Source organism: Schistosoma mansoni (assembly GCF_000237925.1).
Source record: "Schistosoma mansoni, WGS project CABG00000000 data, supercontig 0243, strain Puerto Rico, whole genome shotgun sequence".
In the NCBI taxonomy this organism is placed as follows: Eukaryota; Metazoa; Platyhelminthes; class Trematoda; order Strigeidida; family Schistosomatidae; genus Schistosoma; species Schistosoma mansoni.
In genome coordinates this window covers 219,676-237,638 of record NW_017386107.1, presented here as the reverse complement: position 1 = coordinate 237,638, position 17,963 = coordinate 219,676, and the positions used below count along the sequence as shown (strand labels likewise).

General features: G+C 36.3%; 1 protein-coding gene across 1 annotated transcript in view; it reads left to right on the top strand.

Moving 5' to 3' along the window:
* The window catches only part of Smp_125680 (DNA polymerase zeta catalytic subunit, putative), a gene marked incomplete at both ends in the record, with an annotated part of 34,296 nt that overhangs the window by 820 nt on the left and 15,513 nt on the right, over positions 1–17,963 (top strand). Inside the window, 11 exons of the mRNA XM_018791065.1 lie at positions 1,205–1,384; positions 2,479–2,888; positions 4,522–4,643; positions 6,263–6,603; positions 7,688–7,806; positions 9,720–9,861; positions 10,388–10,616; positions 11,495–11,571; positions 14,056–14,135; positions 16,266–16,335; positions 16,993–17,100. Of these exons, the coding sequence (XP_018647369.1) occupies positions 1,205–1,384; positions 2,479–2,888; positions 4,522–4,643; positions 6,263–6,603; positions 7,688–7,806; positions 9,720–9,861; positions 10,388–10,616; positions 11,495–11,571; positions 14,056–14,135; positions 16,266–16,335; positions 16,993–17,100 (1,878 nt within the window). The remainder of the gene's footprint in view (positions 1–1,204; positions 1,385–2,478; positions 2,889–4,521; positions 4,644–6,262; positions 6,604–7,687; positions 7,807–9,719; positions 9,862–10,387; positions 10,617–11,494; positions 11,572–14,055; positions 14,136–16,265; positions 16,336–16,992; positions 17,101–17,963) is intronic.

Here is a 17,963-nt window from a genome sequence, read left to right as displayed (position 1 = left end):
CCGTCCGAAGCTTCCAGGTTTTCCATGGTGGTATCTAGCTTCAATTGACTCATGATTTCAACTATGAAAATACTGAAATCTCCACAAAACCCCTTCTGATTTTTGATTATATTTCCTTGAAAAAGCTTGGACTAGATTGCTAGTCGAAACGTTGGATTTACTTTGTATTCATTCAGTGAGATTTTACAAATACATGCCTACTCTTTAATGTCTCAGATCAACTTGGCGCCCAAATTTTGTGAAACTGTTTGATCAAATTTAGACGAAAGTTCTTGCACATCCCGTCGATACTTGAAACTCAACCTCACAGTCAAATATGATGTCGTTTAGTAACTCAGATCGCTAGTTAGTCTCTACTTGTTAGTAAATGATTGCATACTCTTTAGCCTTCAGTGACAGGATCAATTGTATCCAGTTTACAGTGTAACGAATAAACTAGGCTATTCAACTTTACAGTACATTGGAAAGTCAACAAAAGAGCTTACAGTGCAAAATGTTGGTATTCAATTGACGTACCTACTATCTATCTGTTTCCCTGTATGGATACCCTGATACTGTTTTTGGACTTTATTTTCTAAATTGAATAGTTTTATGGAGATTGCTTTATTCTGTAGATGCTATTCATTATATATTAATTCAAATGGGACATCATTGAAAATTAGGGAACCAATTGTGCGCACCCCACAACTGTGTATGCTGTGACCATGGGAGTCCAGACATGACAGTCGTTACCATTGGTGTTAGATAATTGTCACACTGTCATGGATTGTTTAAAGTTGGAATCGTGTGTTCATTGAATGGCAATCCAGTGGTTTTAATGATTAGATTCCCATCATAAGATATGAGTTATCTAACAAGCCAGATGTTTGGGACAAGCTGTGTCGGGATCTCTATTTACTGAATAATGTTCCTTGCAATTCATTTGTATTTACAGTATGTTGAAAATGTTAACGTGGTGATTATTTGAGCGATGACTTTAGGCCGACCAAATAATCTTATCATCATGGAACTTTGGTTCTACTTTATCTTATTCAGATTTATACAGTTTCCTCATCACACCTGCTACATTGATGATCGTAATCAGTTTCATGCTTTCAGCTACTGAGTCTTGATAGCCACTTTGTGCTGACTTCACTTTATAATTAAAATATATTTATATAATACATTACTCCTAAAGCAGTTCTCTTATATAATATTTTTACAGTGTACAACTGTTGATCTGATATCATCGAGTATTGATGAAAAAAATGCTATTGACGGTTATCAGACACTTTTATATTCATCGGAACATGAACAATCTATTGATGCAACACCACATTCAACGGATCATTCTGTTAGTGTTTTATATCAAGGTGCAAATCAACGTTGTTTCTCATCGGTTCAGGTATGCAATTGTGATAAATTATATACATTTGTGTATGTAATAATTCTGATACAGTGATTGTTTAACGTTGATGTTATTTGCTGCTTTCTTTAATATTCCCTGGTACGACTGAGGGTGGAGAGAGTTAGCTCTCCTTATCGAAATGTTCTCACATGGCCACACGTATACAGCCATTACCAGGAAAGTGCTATTCACTGCCTTCTCGTGGTGGGGGTGTTGTTTACGAAATTGAGAGGACGAAAGGTGAATGTCCGTCGCTTTAACCGGCTTAGTGGATATGGATGATCCACCTAGAGGAGTTGGAAAACCCTGATTCCAAGCCAGTGGTGCACATGGGCTCCATGATCCTGAGCAAACAAATGGAATTCATTCGCCTATAAAGTATGATGCTAATAAGTTAAGATTCGTTTCAGGATCAAATGTTTAAAGTAAGAATTTAGGAATAGTGACGACTCGTCTGTATTACAAAAAACCTTGAGTGCATGAGTCTATATTCATGTTCACCCGCTAGCATAAGACTGCATCTCCTAACGTTGCTTCACTGCCTTATGGACTGCCCATGTGCCCAAACCGAAACTGGTGGTTTTCTTAGGGCACCACACACGGAGCCTTTGACCTGAAGGTCTAACCCACAAGGCAGTGGAGCATCTTAAGGAGATGCAGTCCCATGGTAGCCGGTGACCAACGATTGATTCATACGCCATTTGTTCCCTAAGGATACAGGAGCCCATGTGCACCATTGGTTTTGAATGAGGGTTTCCCAACTCCCCTAGTTGAACTTTTCGTGTCCACCAACCCTGTTAAAGCGTCTGACATTCGCCTTTCGTCCTCTCAATTTCGTAAACAACACCCGTGGTGCGAGAAGGCAGTGAGTAGGACTTTCCTGACAGAGGCTATATACGCGTGGCCATATGAGAGTATTTCGAGAGGGAGATCGGACTCTCCCCACCCTCAACCGTACCAGGGCATTTGGAGGCCAAAAATTATCTCAATCCTAGACAGACTGAAGTACATGTGTTTTTACAATGTTATCTTTTCATTATCATACATCTTTTTTTACCCCTCTACAAATTGTTTTTTTTTTCGAATTTTAGGTTGACTATACAACTGTAGCCAGCCTCGAATTACATTGTTCTAGTCGTTTAATCAAATCACAATCTCTATCTAATCAAAATAATTTAAATAAATTAACCCAATCAAATCTAATCAAAAGATCATTATTAAAATGTGGTCTTATTCCAGATCCAATCTTTGATTCAATTCAAATAGCTTGTCTTAGTTTTCTACGTCCACAACAATCTTATACAATGGAATCTATGGATAATGCTTATCATATTGATTTATTTGTTTTAATTCATTCTGAATCACTTAATAACTATACTCATGGTTTAACAAATTTTGGTTATGGTAATAAAAAACATAAATTACATCATATAATACCTCGTATAATTTGGTGTTCCACTGAATGGAATCTAATCTCTTGGATTGTTTATTTAGTTCAAACGTAAGTATATATGTAACTTAAGATGTGTTTTTTTGTATTTATATTGTATGAATTGGATTGTCTTTTCCATCCACAAACCTTTTCTGATAATGATCATATGCTCACTAGTTGCTTGGCTTCAAGAAGTATTTCCTGGAGTTCCAGTGAAAAGCAGTAGTGACCAGTGGAGTTCAACCAGATCTGTTGTGAGATAGTAACTCACCGAAGACAGTGGTGGATGTGTCGCTCGATTTCGTGGATCGGTTAAAGTTAGACATTAACACCGTTAGATACCGGCCACCTCAGTGGTCTATAGGTTTAGCGCTCGCGCGCGAGACTGATAGGTCCTGGGTTCGAATCTCGTGAGGCAGGATCGTGGATGCGCACTGCAGAGGAGTCCCACAATTGGACGAAACGACCATTCAGTGCTTCGAGGTCTTTCATAGTGGTCTAGCTTCAATGGATTCATGATCTCAACTATTAAAATCACTAGAATATCCACAAAACCCCTTCTGATATTTTCCATTTGTTTATGTGATAAGTATGAAATTCAGTTGTACCTGTAGTGAACAAAATCTCAGATACAGTAAATCAATTTATTGTTTTATGCAAAATTGAACTATATGAGAATCTTACATTAAATGCATCATTTGCATATCTTTCTTCAATTATACTTTACATACTTCAGCATTTTTCTGATCCTGTTCTCTGTTTTTTCTCTTTTTCTTCTCTTTCCTTCACTTTTCTGTTGGTAAGTATTCTACCTTCAATTCCTATGAATCTACAAACAATACTGAACATAATGAATATTAGGAATAGACAGTAACTAAGCGTATACAATTCACATGTCACTACCATTTTAATCGATAAATATTCATAAGTTTGTATCAGAGGAATCTCCACATGGATCTTACTGTCATTATACATAAGTGGGCAGTTCTTTAAGTAAATAAACATATATACCTCTTAAACTCAATAAATTCACTATGTAATAACTGAACTAAACATCGAAGCAGATCATTTGTTGACGATCATCTCATGTTATATATATTACCACCACTAAATTAACTATGAATTCGGTGTTCATCTTGTTGTGCTAACGAGGCATGACAACTTAGACCGATGCATATATATGCCTGATTCTACGTTGTAGCTAACTGACTGATCTAAAATCAGACTAATGTCTATCAGATTTTTGCTAGGATCAGAAAATCATTCATACATATAATGGATCAGTAAGTGAATATCATATTAGACAATCAATCCTAATAAGTATTATCTTAAAAAAATTGGATAGAAATGATAGCCTCCATGTCATATACTATTAAGAATCCTCGTAAAAAGAGGAATCAATTATCATTTACCACGATTTAAATTTCGAACGAGGTAAAAGTACACCGACATATAATCCATTAGATTACTACTCAGAGGACTAAAGGTAAAGTATTCCATGTAAGACCTAAGGATCTTGGTTTTGAACCCCAGTGGGGTCGTGGATGTCTACCTTTGAATAGTCCCATAGTAGGACAAAACAACTACTCAGCACTTTCTGGTTTTTAATAGTTCTTCAACTCAAATTAATCCATGATGTAAACTGTGATATAAAAATAATATAGATTGATTTTCTTTTAAAATAAAACTAATTTCTATCTAGATTCGACCCTGAAATATTGATTGGTTATGACATTGAACGTTTTTCATGGGGTTATCTTGTTGAACGTGCCAATCATCTTGGACGGCGTACCTTTACTCGAGAATTGTCACGCTTAGCATCAGGTTAGTGTAAATAAGTAAGAATATAATTATTTTATTATGATTCTATACTGGTGGTTGCTTTTCAGTGTTCTCAAGGGCTTTTGTCATTGGAGCATTGTAAGGTATATCGCCATTGCTAACATTAATGAGTTTGACTGTCGTGTAGGTGGAATGGGTCAACTTTGGTCTGTTCATGCTGTGCATAATTGATTTACGCGATCACTGATCGGAATATTTACACACGGGATGTGAATGTGTATATGAACGGTGTGAATGCTCCACCAGGGTGCTTGGTACCTGAGTGATTGTGCCACATGATTGGGCTGTACTGTTCGGATTGTAGCGTTGAAGCCTATACAGTGTCTGGTTCTCCTATAGGGTGATATTGATCTGTACTGCTTGGGTTAAGCCTGGACAGTGTCTGGCTCTCCTGTTTAACGGGATTGAGCTGTACTGTTTGGGTTGCCGCGTGAAAGTCTGGATGGTGTCTGGTTCTCCTGAAAACCAGTGCAAGATTACCCTGGCCCATAAGGGTATATTATATAACTGTGAACAAACTGGTTGATCCTGTCAGTATTCATGTGCTTGCTTGATGATTCTATATGATATCATTTCAAATGAGTATCTTATATGGTTATTTAGAACATACAATAATAGCGTTATTGGGAAATACTCCTTATTATCACCATCTGATTATTACATTTCCTTTTTAAGTCACTTCAGTAATCTTAAGCTAATTGTATTATTTGCTCAAAATTATTAAAACCTACTGACAAGACGGTAGTAATTTGATTTAACTTTACTGGAAGTACCACTTGATCTCGGTGAATGAAAGATTTTGTCTCTTGCTCATATTCAGAATGTTGCTTCAGGACTGACTGGTCTATGTCGACGCCTAATGTAATCGTAAGGAGTGAAATGATCGAGCTCGTTAATCACTTCATTAGCCCTAACGGGTTGATAGCTGACTAAATCTCATCATAGATCCTCAAAGGTCTCTTGGTTTGTACAAATTACATCACCTATAAAATAGGCGGAATATCCATCTGTTTATTAGTGAGTGAGTGTAGTGTTTGCGCAACAGACCTCTCTGTGAAGACTGTGAAACCTAATCTTTAAAAGTACTGAATATTTGTAGTACTACCAGTACTTCAAACAGAAATCTTTAGTCATTGATCGTGCATTATAAGACGACAGAGTAACCGTGCTGAGGTTAGTCTTAGAACCCAATGTAAAAGAGACAAGTTTTTTTTATGTGGTTATAGACCTTCGTCAATTGATGTGATCAAGAAATGTGTTACACATACCTAACCACCTTTGGAAAGTGCATTATCTTGATCAAACTACGTGGAGAAAGCTAGAGCCTGCTTAACCAATATGAAACATCAGTCCATAAATTCACCGACTATCAATCTGAAACGTATCAGTAGATGTGAAGTATTTGGTTGGATTCTACACGATAATAGTAATCAGTAGTTGGAGCCCTTGGGGGAAATGATTCAAAATTGGTTGAAGTATATCTGATTTAGTTTGTGTTGATCCGATCATCTAGAAAGATAAAGATAGCTTCACAATTAAAACTACCCATTTCTGAAAATGCAATCTGAACAAAATCAATTGTTCAATTTGACTTTTTTTAGACATTATAAACTGCCCTCATTGTCATCAATGTATTGATAAATGCATTAAAATAGTTCAAACACCACCAACAACACCGTCATTAAATGCCGCTACTGAAAGAAATAGCCCATGGCACTTTAATACCCAAGAATTTGTTAATGATCTAAATGACCTATGTAATTGTCCATGCAATCCGTTGTATTCCACAACAATAACAAACAAACAGTCGGATCATGCTAATAATGCTAATATTAATTATCGTCGCATATGGCCATGTGATTCATCTGCCGGGCGTACTGGTGGTCCGTTCGCTTGTCCCGGTCGTGTTGTTCTATGTTTTTGGAGGATTTTAATGCACGAAGTAAGATTTAGTGATTACTTTCATCTTTGTCTCTGTTTATGTATCTGAGTGTATTTTGTCAATTAAATTCTCAATAAGAAAGGACTCATAATAGAATTTATCCTTTTATTTTTATGTAAACACGTTAACATTGGTACGAGGAGGTACCAAATATATTTGCGCCACAGTTCACCATTCGATTGGTGTGAGGGTTGGAATACTACCTGAGTGTCTAAACCGAAACAGGTAGTTTTCTTAGAGAATCAATCCTCGAGCCTTTGACCCAAAAGCCTAATTCACTAGGCAGTAGAGCAACGTTAGGAGATGCAGTCTCATACTAGCGGATGAACATGAATGTAGACTCATGCACTCAAGGTTTTTATATTACAGACGAGTCGTCACTATTCCTAAATTCTTACTTTAAACACTTGGTCGTGAAACGAATCTTAACTTATTGGCATCATATTTTATGGGCGAATGAATTCCATGGAACCTCTTGGATTACTGGACGAAATCCACTTATCCATATGGTCGACATTTCAGTTTTACACCGTAAATGATGTCATTTAGTGATTAAAACTCTAACCTTAATTTTGGTCGTAAACCGCGAACTCCGATTCGAGGCAATATGGGGACTCTTAAAAATCGGTTTTGGTTGTTTTAAGGGTTTGAGGGGACGATCAGTCTACATCCATCTGGAGGAATTTAGATATCGTTGTTTTTTTCGATATATAGACAGTCACATGTAGAAAATAGAAATAAACTTTTAATTGAGATCATGAACTGATCAACGCCAGACGACCGTTTGAAAACCGGGAAGCATTAGACGGCCGTTTCGTCCTTGTATGGGACTTCTCATCAGTACACATCCATGACCCTGCATGCGGGACTCAGACCCAAGATCTTCGGCCTCACACACGAACACTTAATCTCTAGACCACTGAGCCGACATCCAACGGTCAGTAATTTTCTACGTTATCACTGTTTCGCTACTAGAATAATAGTAACTTAGGAATTGTATTTCATGGGGTTTCTTTTTTTAAAAAAGGAGGATTTGTTCACTTTTACTTATTTTTTTTCTTAATTTCACCGTTTTAATTCGTAGATCAGTTTATACGAGTACAGTGTAGAAACTGTAGTGTATCATTTGTTGAAAGAATTTATGCCTCGTTATACATTTGCACAGTTGAATGAATGGTATATGAATATGAATGGAGCGAACCGGTATGTTCAATTGGTTTGCCTATGGTGAATAAATTTCATTTAACAATTCACATGTAAATATATAGCTGTGATAATCCATTCATTCTGTGAAGTAGTAGATAGAAACAAACGTAGAATAGCAAATACCAAAAAGTTGTTCGACAATCTATTTTTCGTTGAACACTGGTGCGATGTTAGTTTGTTCATTAAAGGTCAACTGCACAATGATATAGCATGAGGAGTTCTTTTTGTGATATCTGACCCCGAATTTAGGATGTCGTATACTATTTTCCTCTGTCATCTTTTTGTTTTAAGGACTTATCATATTTTGTCATTGGTATGTGCTTCCTATCGAGACCTGGCAAAGTATGAGGGTGAGGATAACGATGCAGGACCTAGAAATTCGACTTCTAGACGTTAAGTTCCGTCGCTTGGATACACTTAATAAGCTCTTTCAGAAAAAGTTTGAATCGGAGGTGAAATGGAAGAATCTGTCTGTTTTTAAATGAAATATATTTGATTCTGGTGACCTGATCACAATATATGGTTCCTAGTTACTCTCTGTATACCATGTATCTTTTAATTCATTCTTGGAAATTTTAATCTTCATACTTGTGTTTTACCGTCTTAATTTCATCGTAGTTTTTCAAAAAATCACCGCAAACCATCAGTTTTGTTTTGCACTGTCTAGTTTATATAGAATTAGTGCAATGTGGTTAGCTGTGGAATCCAAGACAGGTGTTACGTCCTATTTGAAACTCGTTAGTTGGTTATACATGCATCCCAGAGTTGATGGCCACTTCGAATAGGACGTAACGCGTGTCCTGAATTCTACTACTAGCTACATTCCATCTATTTTATATAAGCTTTTGCCATACACATTACTGTTAACTTCTGTCTCGTGAATGACCATGTAGCTTGACTGTGTTACCTGAAGTATCTTGAATAATTACACCTACAAATCTCAAGTTGAAAGCTAAGAGAACGTATACAAAAGCGCATACCTGTTCAGATCGAATCAGTCACACTACAATGTTCGTTTCATGGATATCAAAATAGTTAATTATACTAGTTAGTGTATATTTGTTGATTACAGTTGGCCTTTTAGTAAGTAACCTATTCTATCTGTCATCATTGATCTCTTGATTCGGCACGAAAAGTATCAAGCAACTAGTTCACACGTTATTTTATATTTCATAATCTGATCGACTTCTTGTTTCTACCGTTTCACTTCATACCTCCTTCAAATTTATTATAGAACCCCATGTAACTATATAGTATAAAGCACAGAGCACTGCAGTGTCGTTTTATTTAACCATTTTGTTGTATTGATAACTTGTTTGAAAAAAAAAACTTGACCATAAACGAAGATTGGGCAAAATAACATTAACTACTTGACAAAATACCTCTTATTAGCTAACTGTTTATGAACATAGCTACAAGATGAGAACTGAAACTTGATGAAGATTTGCATTTGTATACTGGCTGAAGTCATGACTAGTTGGAATATATTAACTGTTTCATTATACTACGGGATAGACTGACTAGAGCAGTGAAGAGAACGTTTAATGCAGCCGACCTCTGTCTTTCGTACTCGACCCGATCTGTGGTGATTCCCCAACTAAAGGATAAGTTGCTTGGTTATGCCACTTCTATGTGTATTTATGAATTCAGCTGCTCCTGTGGGCGCACAACCAGACAACCGAACCAAAGAGTTAATGAATACCTCTCTTCGTGGTTAGGAAAAGGTATTGTCAAGTCGATACGGTGCTCGGTTCTTTCACACTTGATCGATAGCGGTCATAAAGTTGACAGAAATCAGTCATTTTATTGACGAACTGTTTCATAAGTCAACAGCTCACCATTTCTAATGATTGGTCATGATCCAGCAACATTTTTGATACTGTTTTACTTTCTTTCTCTCTCTCGAGTAGCTGGCGCACAATCGACTATTGGATACGTCGTTCTATTGTAAATCTAAGATTATTGAATACTTTAGATTTAATTGGTCGAACAAGTGAATTTGCTCGTATATTTGGCATTGAATTCTATCATGTTCTATCTCGTGGTTCTCAGGTTTGTTGAATAAATAATTATTAATTTGCTTATGATTTATGTAACTCAATGTGCTCGTTTATACACCGCCACAAAATGCCATAGTACGGCCGAGGGTGGGAAAAGTCTATCTATCTACACTAGACGGCCGTTTCGTCCTACTATGAGACTCCTCAGCAGTGCCCATCCACAACCCCACACGCGGGGCTCAGACCCAAGACCTTTGGTCTCACGCGCGAACACTTAACTTGTAGACCACTGATCTGGCATTAAACGGTGTTAATATCCAACGCAAACCAATCCACGATTTTGTGCGGCCATCTTCCATTGTCTTCGAAGCGTAACTATCTCACACCCGACACTGTGGTTATTCTCCATAACCTACAGCGTATGTAAACAATAAGTTGAAGTCTGTTACACAAATCAGTTATTGATAACTGGATTTTCATTAAATGAACGATAATTAGATGAGTAATATTTTTGTATTCTAGTGTAATTCAAAAGTGCTAAGCCGTAACATTTCTTTCGTATTGATTCTATCTTTCAGTATAGAGTTGAATCTCTTCTCTGTCGAATTGCAAGACAATCAAACTTTATTTTACCTAGTCCAAGTGTTACACAACGTGCTCATCAACTTGCTCCAGAAGGAATTCCATTAAATTTAGAACCAGAAAGTGTATTTTTCATTGATGGTCCTATAGCTGTTCTTGATTTTCAATCATTATATCCTTCTGTTATAATTGCTTATAATTATTGTTATTCCACACTGTTGGGACGTCTTTCATGCCTTCTTGAAGGGTGAGTGTTAGCAACAGTTAATCTTAATGGATTCACTCATTATATTTATCAATGAATGAGAATCATTTGAAAATTCCATATTATCCCTTATATTTAATGATACATTTAGTTTATTATTACCAACCTCGATAACCCTAGTTATTAGTAGGATTAAATCCCAGAGTTCAGAGTAAACATTTTCAACAGGATTTAAGTCACCCTGTGTGTTCTTTTGGTTACTATTAACTGATCTGAATTTATGTTTGCCATACGTAATGTTCAATAACATGGCTAATCAACTAATTAAAATCATTCAGTTGTTAAGTTTTCATGTGCTTCGTTTACTAAATGCTCTGGTACGGCTGAGGGTGGTGAGAATTAGCTCTCCCTCCCCAAATACTTTCACATGGACACATGCATACAGCCATTACCAGGAAAGTGCTATTCGCTGCCTTCTCGCCGCAAGGGTGTCCTTTACGAAATTTACAGGACGAGAAGTGAATTGTCTAAAGCTTCAACTGGATTGGTGGACACGGAGAGTCTACTTGAGGGAGTTGGGAAACCCCCATTTCAAACCTATGGTGCACATAGGCTTCAGGATATTGAAGGAACAATTGGCGTATGAACCTATTGTTAGTCACCGGCTTCCATGGAACTGCATCTCCTATCGTCGCCCAACTGCCTTATGGATTAGACCTCTAGGTCAATAGCTCAAGGATTGACCCTTTAAAGAAACCACCTACTTCCGTTCGGCCGTTCGAACAGTATTCCAGCCCTCACACAAATGGAATGATTAAATGTGGCGCAAACATATTTGGTGCGTCCTTGTACCATTATCTATGTGTTCAAATAAATAAATATTTTAACCAAACTTTAGATGTGAGGACGAGTGATCCTTTTCAGGTTTTCAGACCGAACTTAAGTGAATTCAGAATTGCCACTAATTTGTTAAAAGTCAAATACTTTAACCACTAAGCCAATATCTTGTATTTGGTGGTGTATTTTATCAACTCAGTAACCGTCATTTGACTTATGAGTGTTAGCGCATTCCCAATTTTTTATTTGTAACAAGTTATGAAATTTGCCGGGACGGTATTCGCAGAGCATGTCTGATCCCTCGAAGTTTTCAATTCAAGATGTTAACACCCCCAAACTGTCATTACTGTGCCCAAATACGTATTTCCTAACCTCCGTATTACTAAGATGTCGTTGCTATTGAGTGTCCATCTTTACTAAATCGTTGATGACACTCACTCTTTTCAACGTTATTCAGTGTTCGTCGATAACGGTACATGGAATAGTCTTTTTCTCTTGGAACGATAAACATTTTAAATCAGTCGTCTACAACATAGGATCAAACACTTATACATCGGACGATGTTACCATGCCTTATCAGCAAAACTAGATGAAAACCAAATTTATAAAAGCAGTTACTTCAGAGGGTAGTAATACATTAAAGAAAGATTGTATACAAGGATATGATACAGGGAAAAAGAATTAGTTTCTAGAAAGAAAGGTGTAAAGTAATTTTAATCTCACAGTTTGAGGGAACACAAAGAGTATATACATTTACGCCATAATGATCGGTTTTGAGTCATGTCACACAGTCTTCAACCTCTGGTCATGATAGTCAAGCGGACCTCAATCAATATTTCGAATAGCTTACAGGAAGCCATTTTAAAATCACATCAAAGATTTCCTTCAGATGATTATTTCTATATTGATTGTTTGCAAAATTAAACAGTCAGCTGATAGTTTGCTAGCTGTCCTGGAAGGATTTTTGTGTGCTTGTTTGTTCCTTTATTTTGACTATTCAGCTTTCATGAATTGTGCATTTCTAGTTTGACTTTCTTGATTACTTTTTTATGTGCTTAATGAAGTGAAGAGGTTTCATTCAATCTTGGTTGTTTATCACATTCCCTTCCATCTGGTCTAATCAAGGTAAGTTTTATCTATAAATTCATGTTAACAATTTATCAACAAAATTTTCTCGACTCTCTTCCTAATGAGTTTTATACTAAGGTGAATTTTAAGAAGAAGATACCTAACATGACCACCGACCCGGTTAAGGTGCTGGACATTCGCTTTTCGTCCTCTAAATTTCGTAAATGAAACCCTTGCAGTGAGAAGGCAGTGAGTAGAACTTTCCTGGTAATGGCTGTATACGTGCGTCCATGTGAGAGTATTTGGAGAGGGAGGGCCTGACTATCACCACCCTCAGCCGTACCAGGGCATTTGAAGGCTCAAAAGAACAATAAAAGTTTCAAAACAAAATCATCCTAGTCAGACTGCTATATCTACAACATCCTAAGCTACAAATATTTTCCATCTTTTTATCTGTAAGGATTTCTATTATTTCATTGCTGATATTCAGGAATGAAATTTCACATGAGAATACTTGTTACTCCTAATTCATGTAGTTGAAGTATGTATATCTCACAAATGGAGAGATCTTCAACTTCTTGATTTTGATCATCTCTATACAGTTGATATTATTTATTGATGAACATTGTCTTTTAACACTTATCTATTAGGTTTAAACTAATCAACTCTGTTATGTATTTGAGTCAGTCAGTCAGTCACAACGTAGAACTTCGTACGTGCATACATCAGTTCGAGTTGCCATACCACACTAGTCGAGAGATGCAGCTACCGATTCAAATCCCATAGTGGTAGAAGTAATAAGAATATAAGCAGTAATAAGAAAGATTAGGGTTTGAAGATGTTATTGAAGGAGTATAATCCAATGAAATAAATTTGGAAAGAGAAAAAAGATAGAGACATGAAGAATTCAGAAGATTATAATTTGGCAGAACACAAAGAGTGGATGCACCTGTGCCATTGCAAACGATTTTGAACAATGTGATTCAAGGTCTCTAACCATCGATTGCTATCATCTCACGAATCCCAACCAAGGTAGTCTATACCTACCAACATGATTCAGTTCACTTCTCAGTGACTTCATGGATTTGTGCCACGTTTTAGTCTGGCCGCCCCTAACTTTTTTCCAACCTACTCCTACACCATAAAACATTTCACGTCGGGGCAGTCGGTGGTTTGGCATACGTAACACGTGTCCCAGCCATCTCAACTAATGAAGTTTCACTACTTCATCAGTCAATTTGCCATCCTTACCTAGTACTCGTTTCCTAACAACTACGCTACTTACCCGGTGGTCCCAAGATATACGAGCAATGCTTCGAAGACACCTATGATCGAAAACTAGTAGCCTACCAATATCCTCTACTCTTACTGGCCATGTTTCACTGCCATATTTGAACTGAGCCAATTTTATTGACATAGTAGCATAAAGAAGTTTTTATAGATGGAAAACCAGTTGACCTCTCAAAATTATCGGAACAATTTCAAAGTGTAATTTTTTACTAATCATTGAATAAACTTTGTTATATTAATTGATTCTCTATTATCCTAATGAAGAGAATCGGTCGAGAAGTTAATATATCACCGAATGGAGTTGTATTTGTGAAAAAATCAATAAGGGAAGGAATTCTACCACGGTAAGTATATTCGATTTTCATTTGAATTATTGAATGAAGAATTATGTAATATAAATAAAGTTACAATAACAATTGAGGTAGAATAGTATGATTTCTTTATAGTGCGTGGTTTCACATCAACCGCTTACAATCATTGATATATATTGAAAGGTAACATTGAGGTATGATATAATGCGAAATAATTGACATTGATGACACAGAAATTTAGAATAACAAGGATTACCTATAATGGTTCTATATATGTCTATCTGTGTGAAAATAGGTTTGAGGTCTTCTGGAGATGGGATTCAAAAAGTTAGGATAGGGACGGGTGAGGCAGTAATTAAATGAAGTCCGGGAACAGATATGATAGATTGTGTAATAATTGATTTTGAAGGGTTTACATAAGATTACGGGAATTGAAAACATGTATACTTCGTTAATATCATCGTTTGAGTAGTATGGTACACCTTAGCTGCACATGTCCATAATTCCACCGGTAATCTTTGCCTCACAATGAGAGTTTAAGCTGTAGATTACTGGATTAGCATCCCATCGTGACAGGTGTGAGCCAATTTTTCATCAGTGATATTGAAATGGAATTAATCTATTGAAATTAAGCTTAATGACTGTCATCCGAAGCTTAGTCTTGACAATTTAAATTTCATTCATTATTAATAAAGTTTTGTTTAGCTATTGTGTCACTGCAAAATGTAAAACTTTATTTATAATTATGAAATGAATTTGTTATATCTGAAGCGTTTCGAATTCACTAGTTAGCGAACGGAACAAAGACTTGTGACCAAAGACCGATAAGCTAGCTATTCTGACATGTCCCAGACCCAGCTAACTAGAATGAGAAGTCCCAGTTGGAAGCGGGGGAAATATATTCCGTAGCAGCCGGAAGCACAGCAATCGTAAGGGGAAAAAAATCAAACGTATATATACAGCAATAAATTGTCCTTGGGCAGCATTACAAAATAGCACACTGAAAGATACAACTGACCAATAGCGTTTAAGATATTTTACAAGTGGGAAATTCGACTCGAAGATGAAAAGAGCGCTTTTGGCGCGAAAACAAAACAAAAAATTCAAATTTTCAAAATAAAATTACAAAATTAGGCCATTTATCAAGTAAGTTCTGGGGATTTGACATCCCCGTTAGTACATCGGATCAATGCCATGATCCAGGAGGCACGACGAGGACGTGTGAGTCGGTTTTTGCCTCCCAAGTATATTAATACTAGTAAAAACAGTTTGTATATTTAAATTCAACGAAGAATTTAAGATAAATTAACGCAAAACATTCTCTTTTTTTCAATGATCTAACTTCTTGGAGTTTATACAAATACCTTTCTAGTATATGTCTGTTAGAAAAGATAGAAAAAAAGGTATAGGGATTTTAATTATCACAAGAAGGCTACTTATTTTTAAACACTTTACGATTTAATCTCTTCCTACTTATCGACAGATTGATATATGTTTATTAAATAATTATAGTTACGACTGATAATAAAATAATAATAATAATAATAATATATATGTAATGTTTCAATGAGCAGAAGTCACACATTCTGATGTTTCGTAACTTTGTGTATACCATTTCTTTGGAACAACTAAATTTATAATCGAATTTACAAAGTAGTGATCGGAGGTAGTTGACAGAAACTTTGAAATTAGGTTTTGTTCTCTTTGCTATTCATCAAAAACGTGTGTCTGTAATCCTCTGTCATCCAGCTTAACAGCCAAAGATATGTTACTATTAAGCGCTAAGTATAACTCAACATACATGATATTGTAAGCAAAGATGGATAGTGGGTAGTAGTGGAATCCAGTTTGACGCGCTTTTCGTCCTATTTGGGACTCGTCAGCTGGGTGTACCTGCATCTCAGAGTTGATGTTCATTCTAGAACTCGAACCCAGTACCTTTCACTTCAAACGCCATCGCTTTATCCACTCAGTTACTGAGTCCTGATAGCCACTTGCTTGTGTTAATGAGGCATGGCAACTTGGACTAGTGCATACTTGTCCCTGGTTCTACGTTGTATCTGACTGATTGAATTATAAAAAAGAAAGTGTTGATGATTATTTTATTTAAGTCATTATGTAATTTTATTTATATTAAAACAATATTTCAATATTAATTTATAGCATGTTAAAACAGCTGATTACAACTCGTTTAATGGTGAAAGATTCAATTAAATTGTATAAAACAAATAAGGTAATAATTACTACTTAATTTTTTTCAATAATATATGCGTTTTTATTCGTTTCGTCCTATTGTGGGACTCCTCAGCAGTGCGCATCCACGACCCCGCCACGCTTAAATTCGAACCCAGAACCTATCAATCTCGCGCGCGAGCATTTAAACTCTAGATCACTGAGCCGGCATCCAACGGTGTTAATTTCTAACTTCAATCGATCTACGAAATTGAGCGACACATGCACATAAATGGAACCAAATTTATGGACTGTTTGCATGATCTCTTAATAAACTAAATGTCAGTAGTGCTGGTTAGTCGTGTCAAAGTCCCTATTGTAGTAACTGTTGGAGAGGTTCATAGCATTTCTTGAAAAATTCCAAAGGGGTTCTGAAAACTCTGGAAAACGTTTCATCCAATCAGCGTTGAATAGGAGTTACTCAGAAACGTCTAGGAAGTTGAAAGTCATGTGTCACATTTATGATTAGATGATTACCTATCATGCTACTATGTTTAGCATGATCCCAGGACCTTCTGGAAGTTCAAGGGCCTGATTCCAGGATCTTTTGGTTTATGAAATAACTGTTTATTCTTATTATACAAAATGAATTCTATTTAGAATTGTTCTTTATTAGTGCTTACTCTGTTTTTTTCTTTACCTATCAACATTTCTATAGTGTTTGAATAGATTATTAGATGCACGACAGCTTGGATTAAAATTAATGGCCAATGTGATATTTGGTTATACTGCAGCAAGTTTTTCTGGACGTATGCCATGTGTAGATGTAAGCTAATCTCGATAGTAATTTTTTTAAGAAAATAGTGTTGAATTGGATCTTTGATAACTTTACCGCCAATTCATTTAATCGGTTGTATAATTTGTCTTCGCTACCACATTGTATTGTTTCATGTGATATTGAATAGTCGTTGTCCAATCTTCACTGACAGTTAAATTCCATCAGTCAAGCTTAGATTATGCTTTCATTTTGATTTATGTTGGATAGTTGAAGAAGATCTATGAAATGTTATTTATTTATTTAAACACATAAACTTTGGTACAAGGAGACACCAAATTTATATACGCTACACAAATGATTCGATTTTTGTGAGGGCTGGAATAGTGCCAAGGCTCGTAAACCGAAGCAAGAGCCAATCCTCTAGCCTCTGACCTAAAGGTCTGATCCGCAAGACAGTGGAGAGCAACGTTAGAAAATGCAGTTCCATACTAGCCGATGAACATAGATTCATTCACCACTTTTTTCTTCAGCATCCTGGAGTCCATGTGCATCGTTGGTTTGGAATGAGGGATTTTCAACTCTCCTAAGTGAATTGTCTAAATCCGCCAACCCGGTTAAAGCGCCGAACATTCGTTTTTCATCCTCTTAATTTATTAAATACCACGCCTGCTGCAACAAGGCACTTCACACTATCGCCTGATCAAATAATACGAAAATCCATAGATCCAGTTAAATCCGTAGATGCATTTCGAAGAGGTAAACTCGAGTAACTTATCCTTTGTTCGAGTGGACATGACTGGAAAATACCGATGTGAGATTAGCTTTGTAAAATGTCCTTTTAATTAGTCTTACAAATATATCGTGCAGGATATCGCTAGCTATATCCCTATTAGTTGAGGATACAATGAACG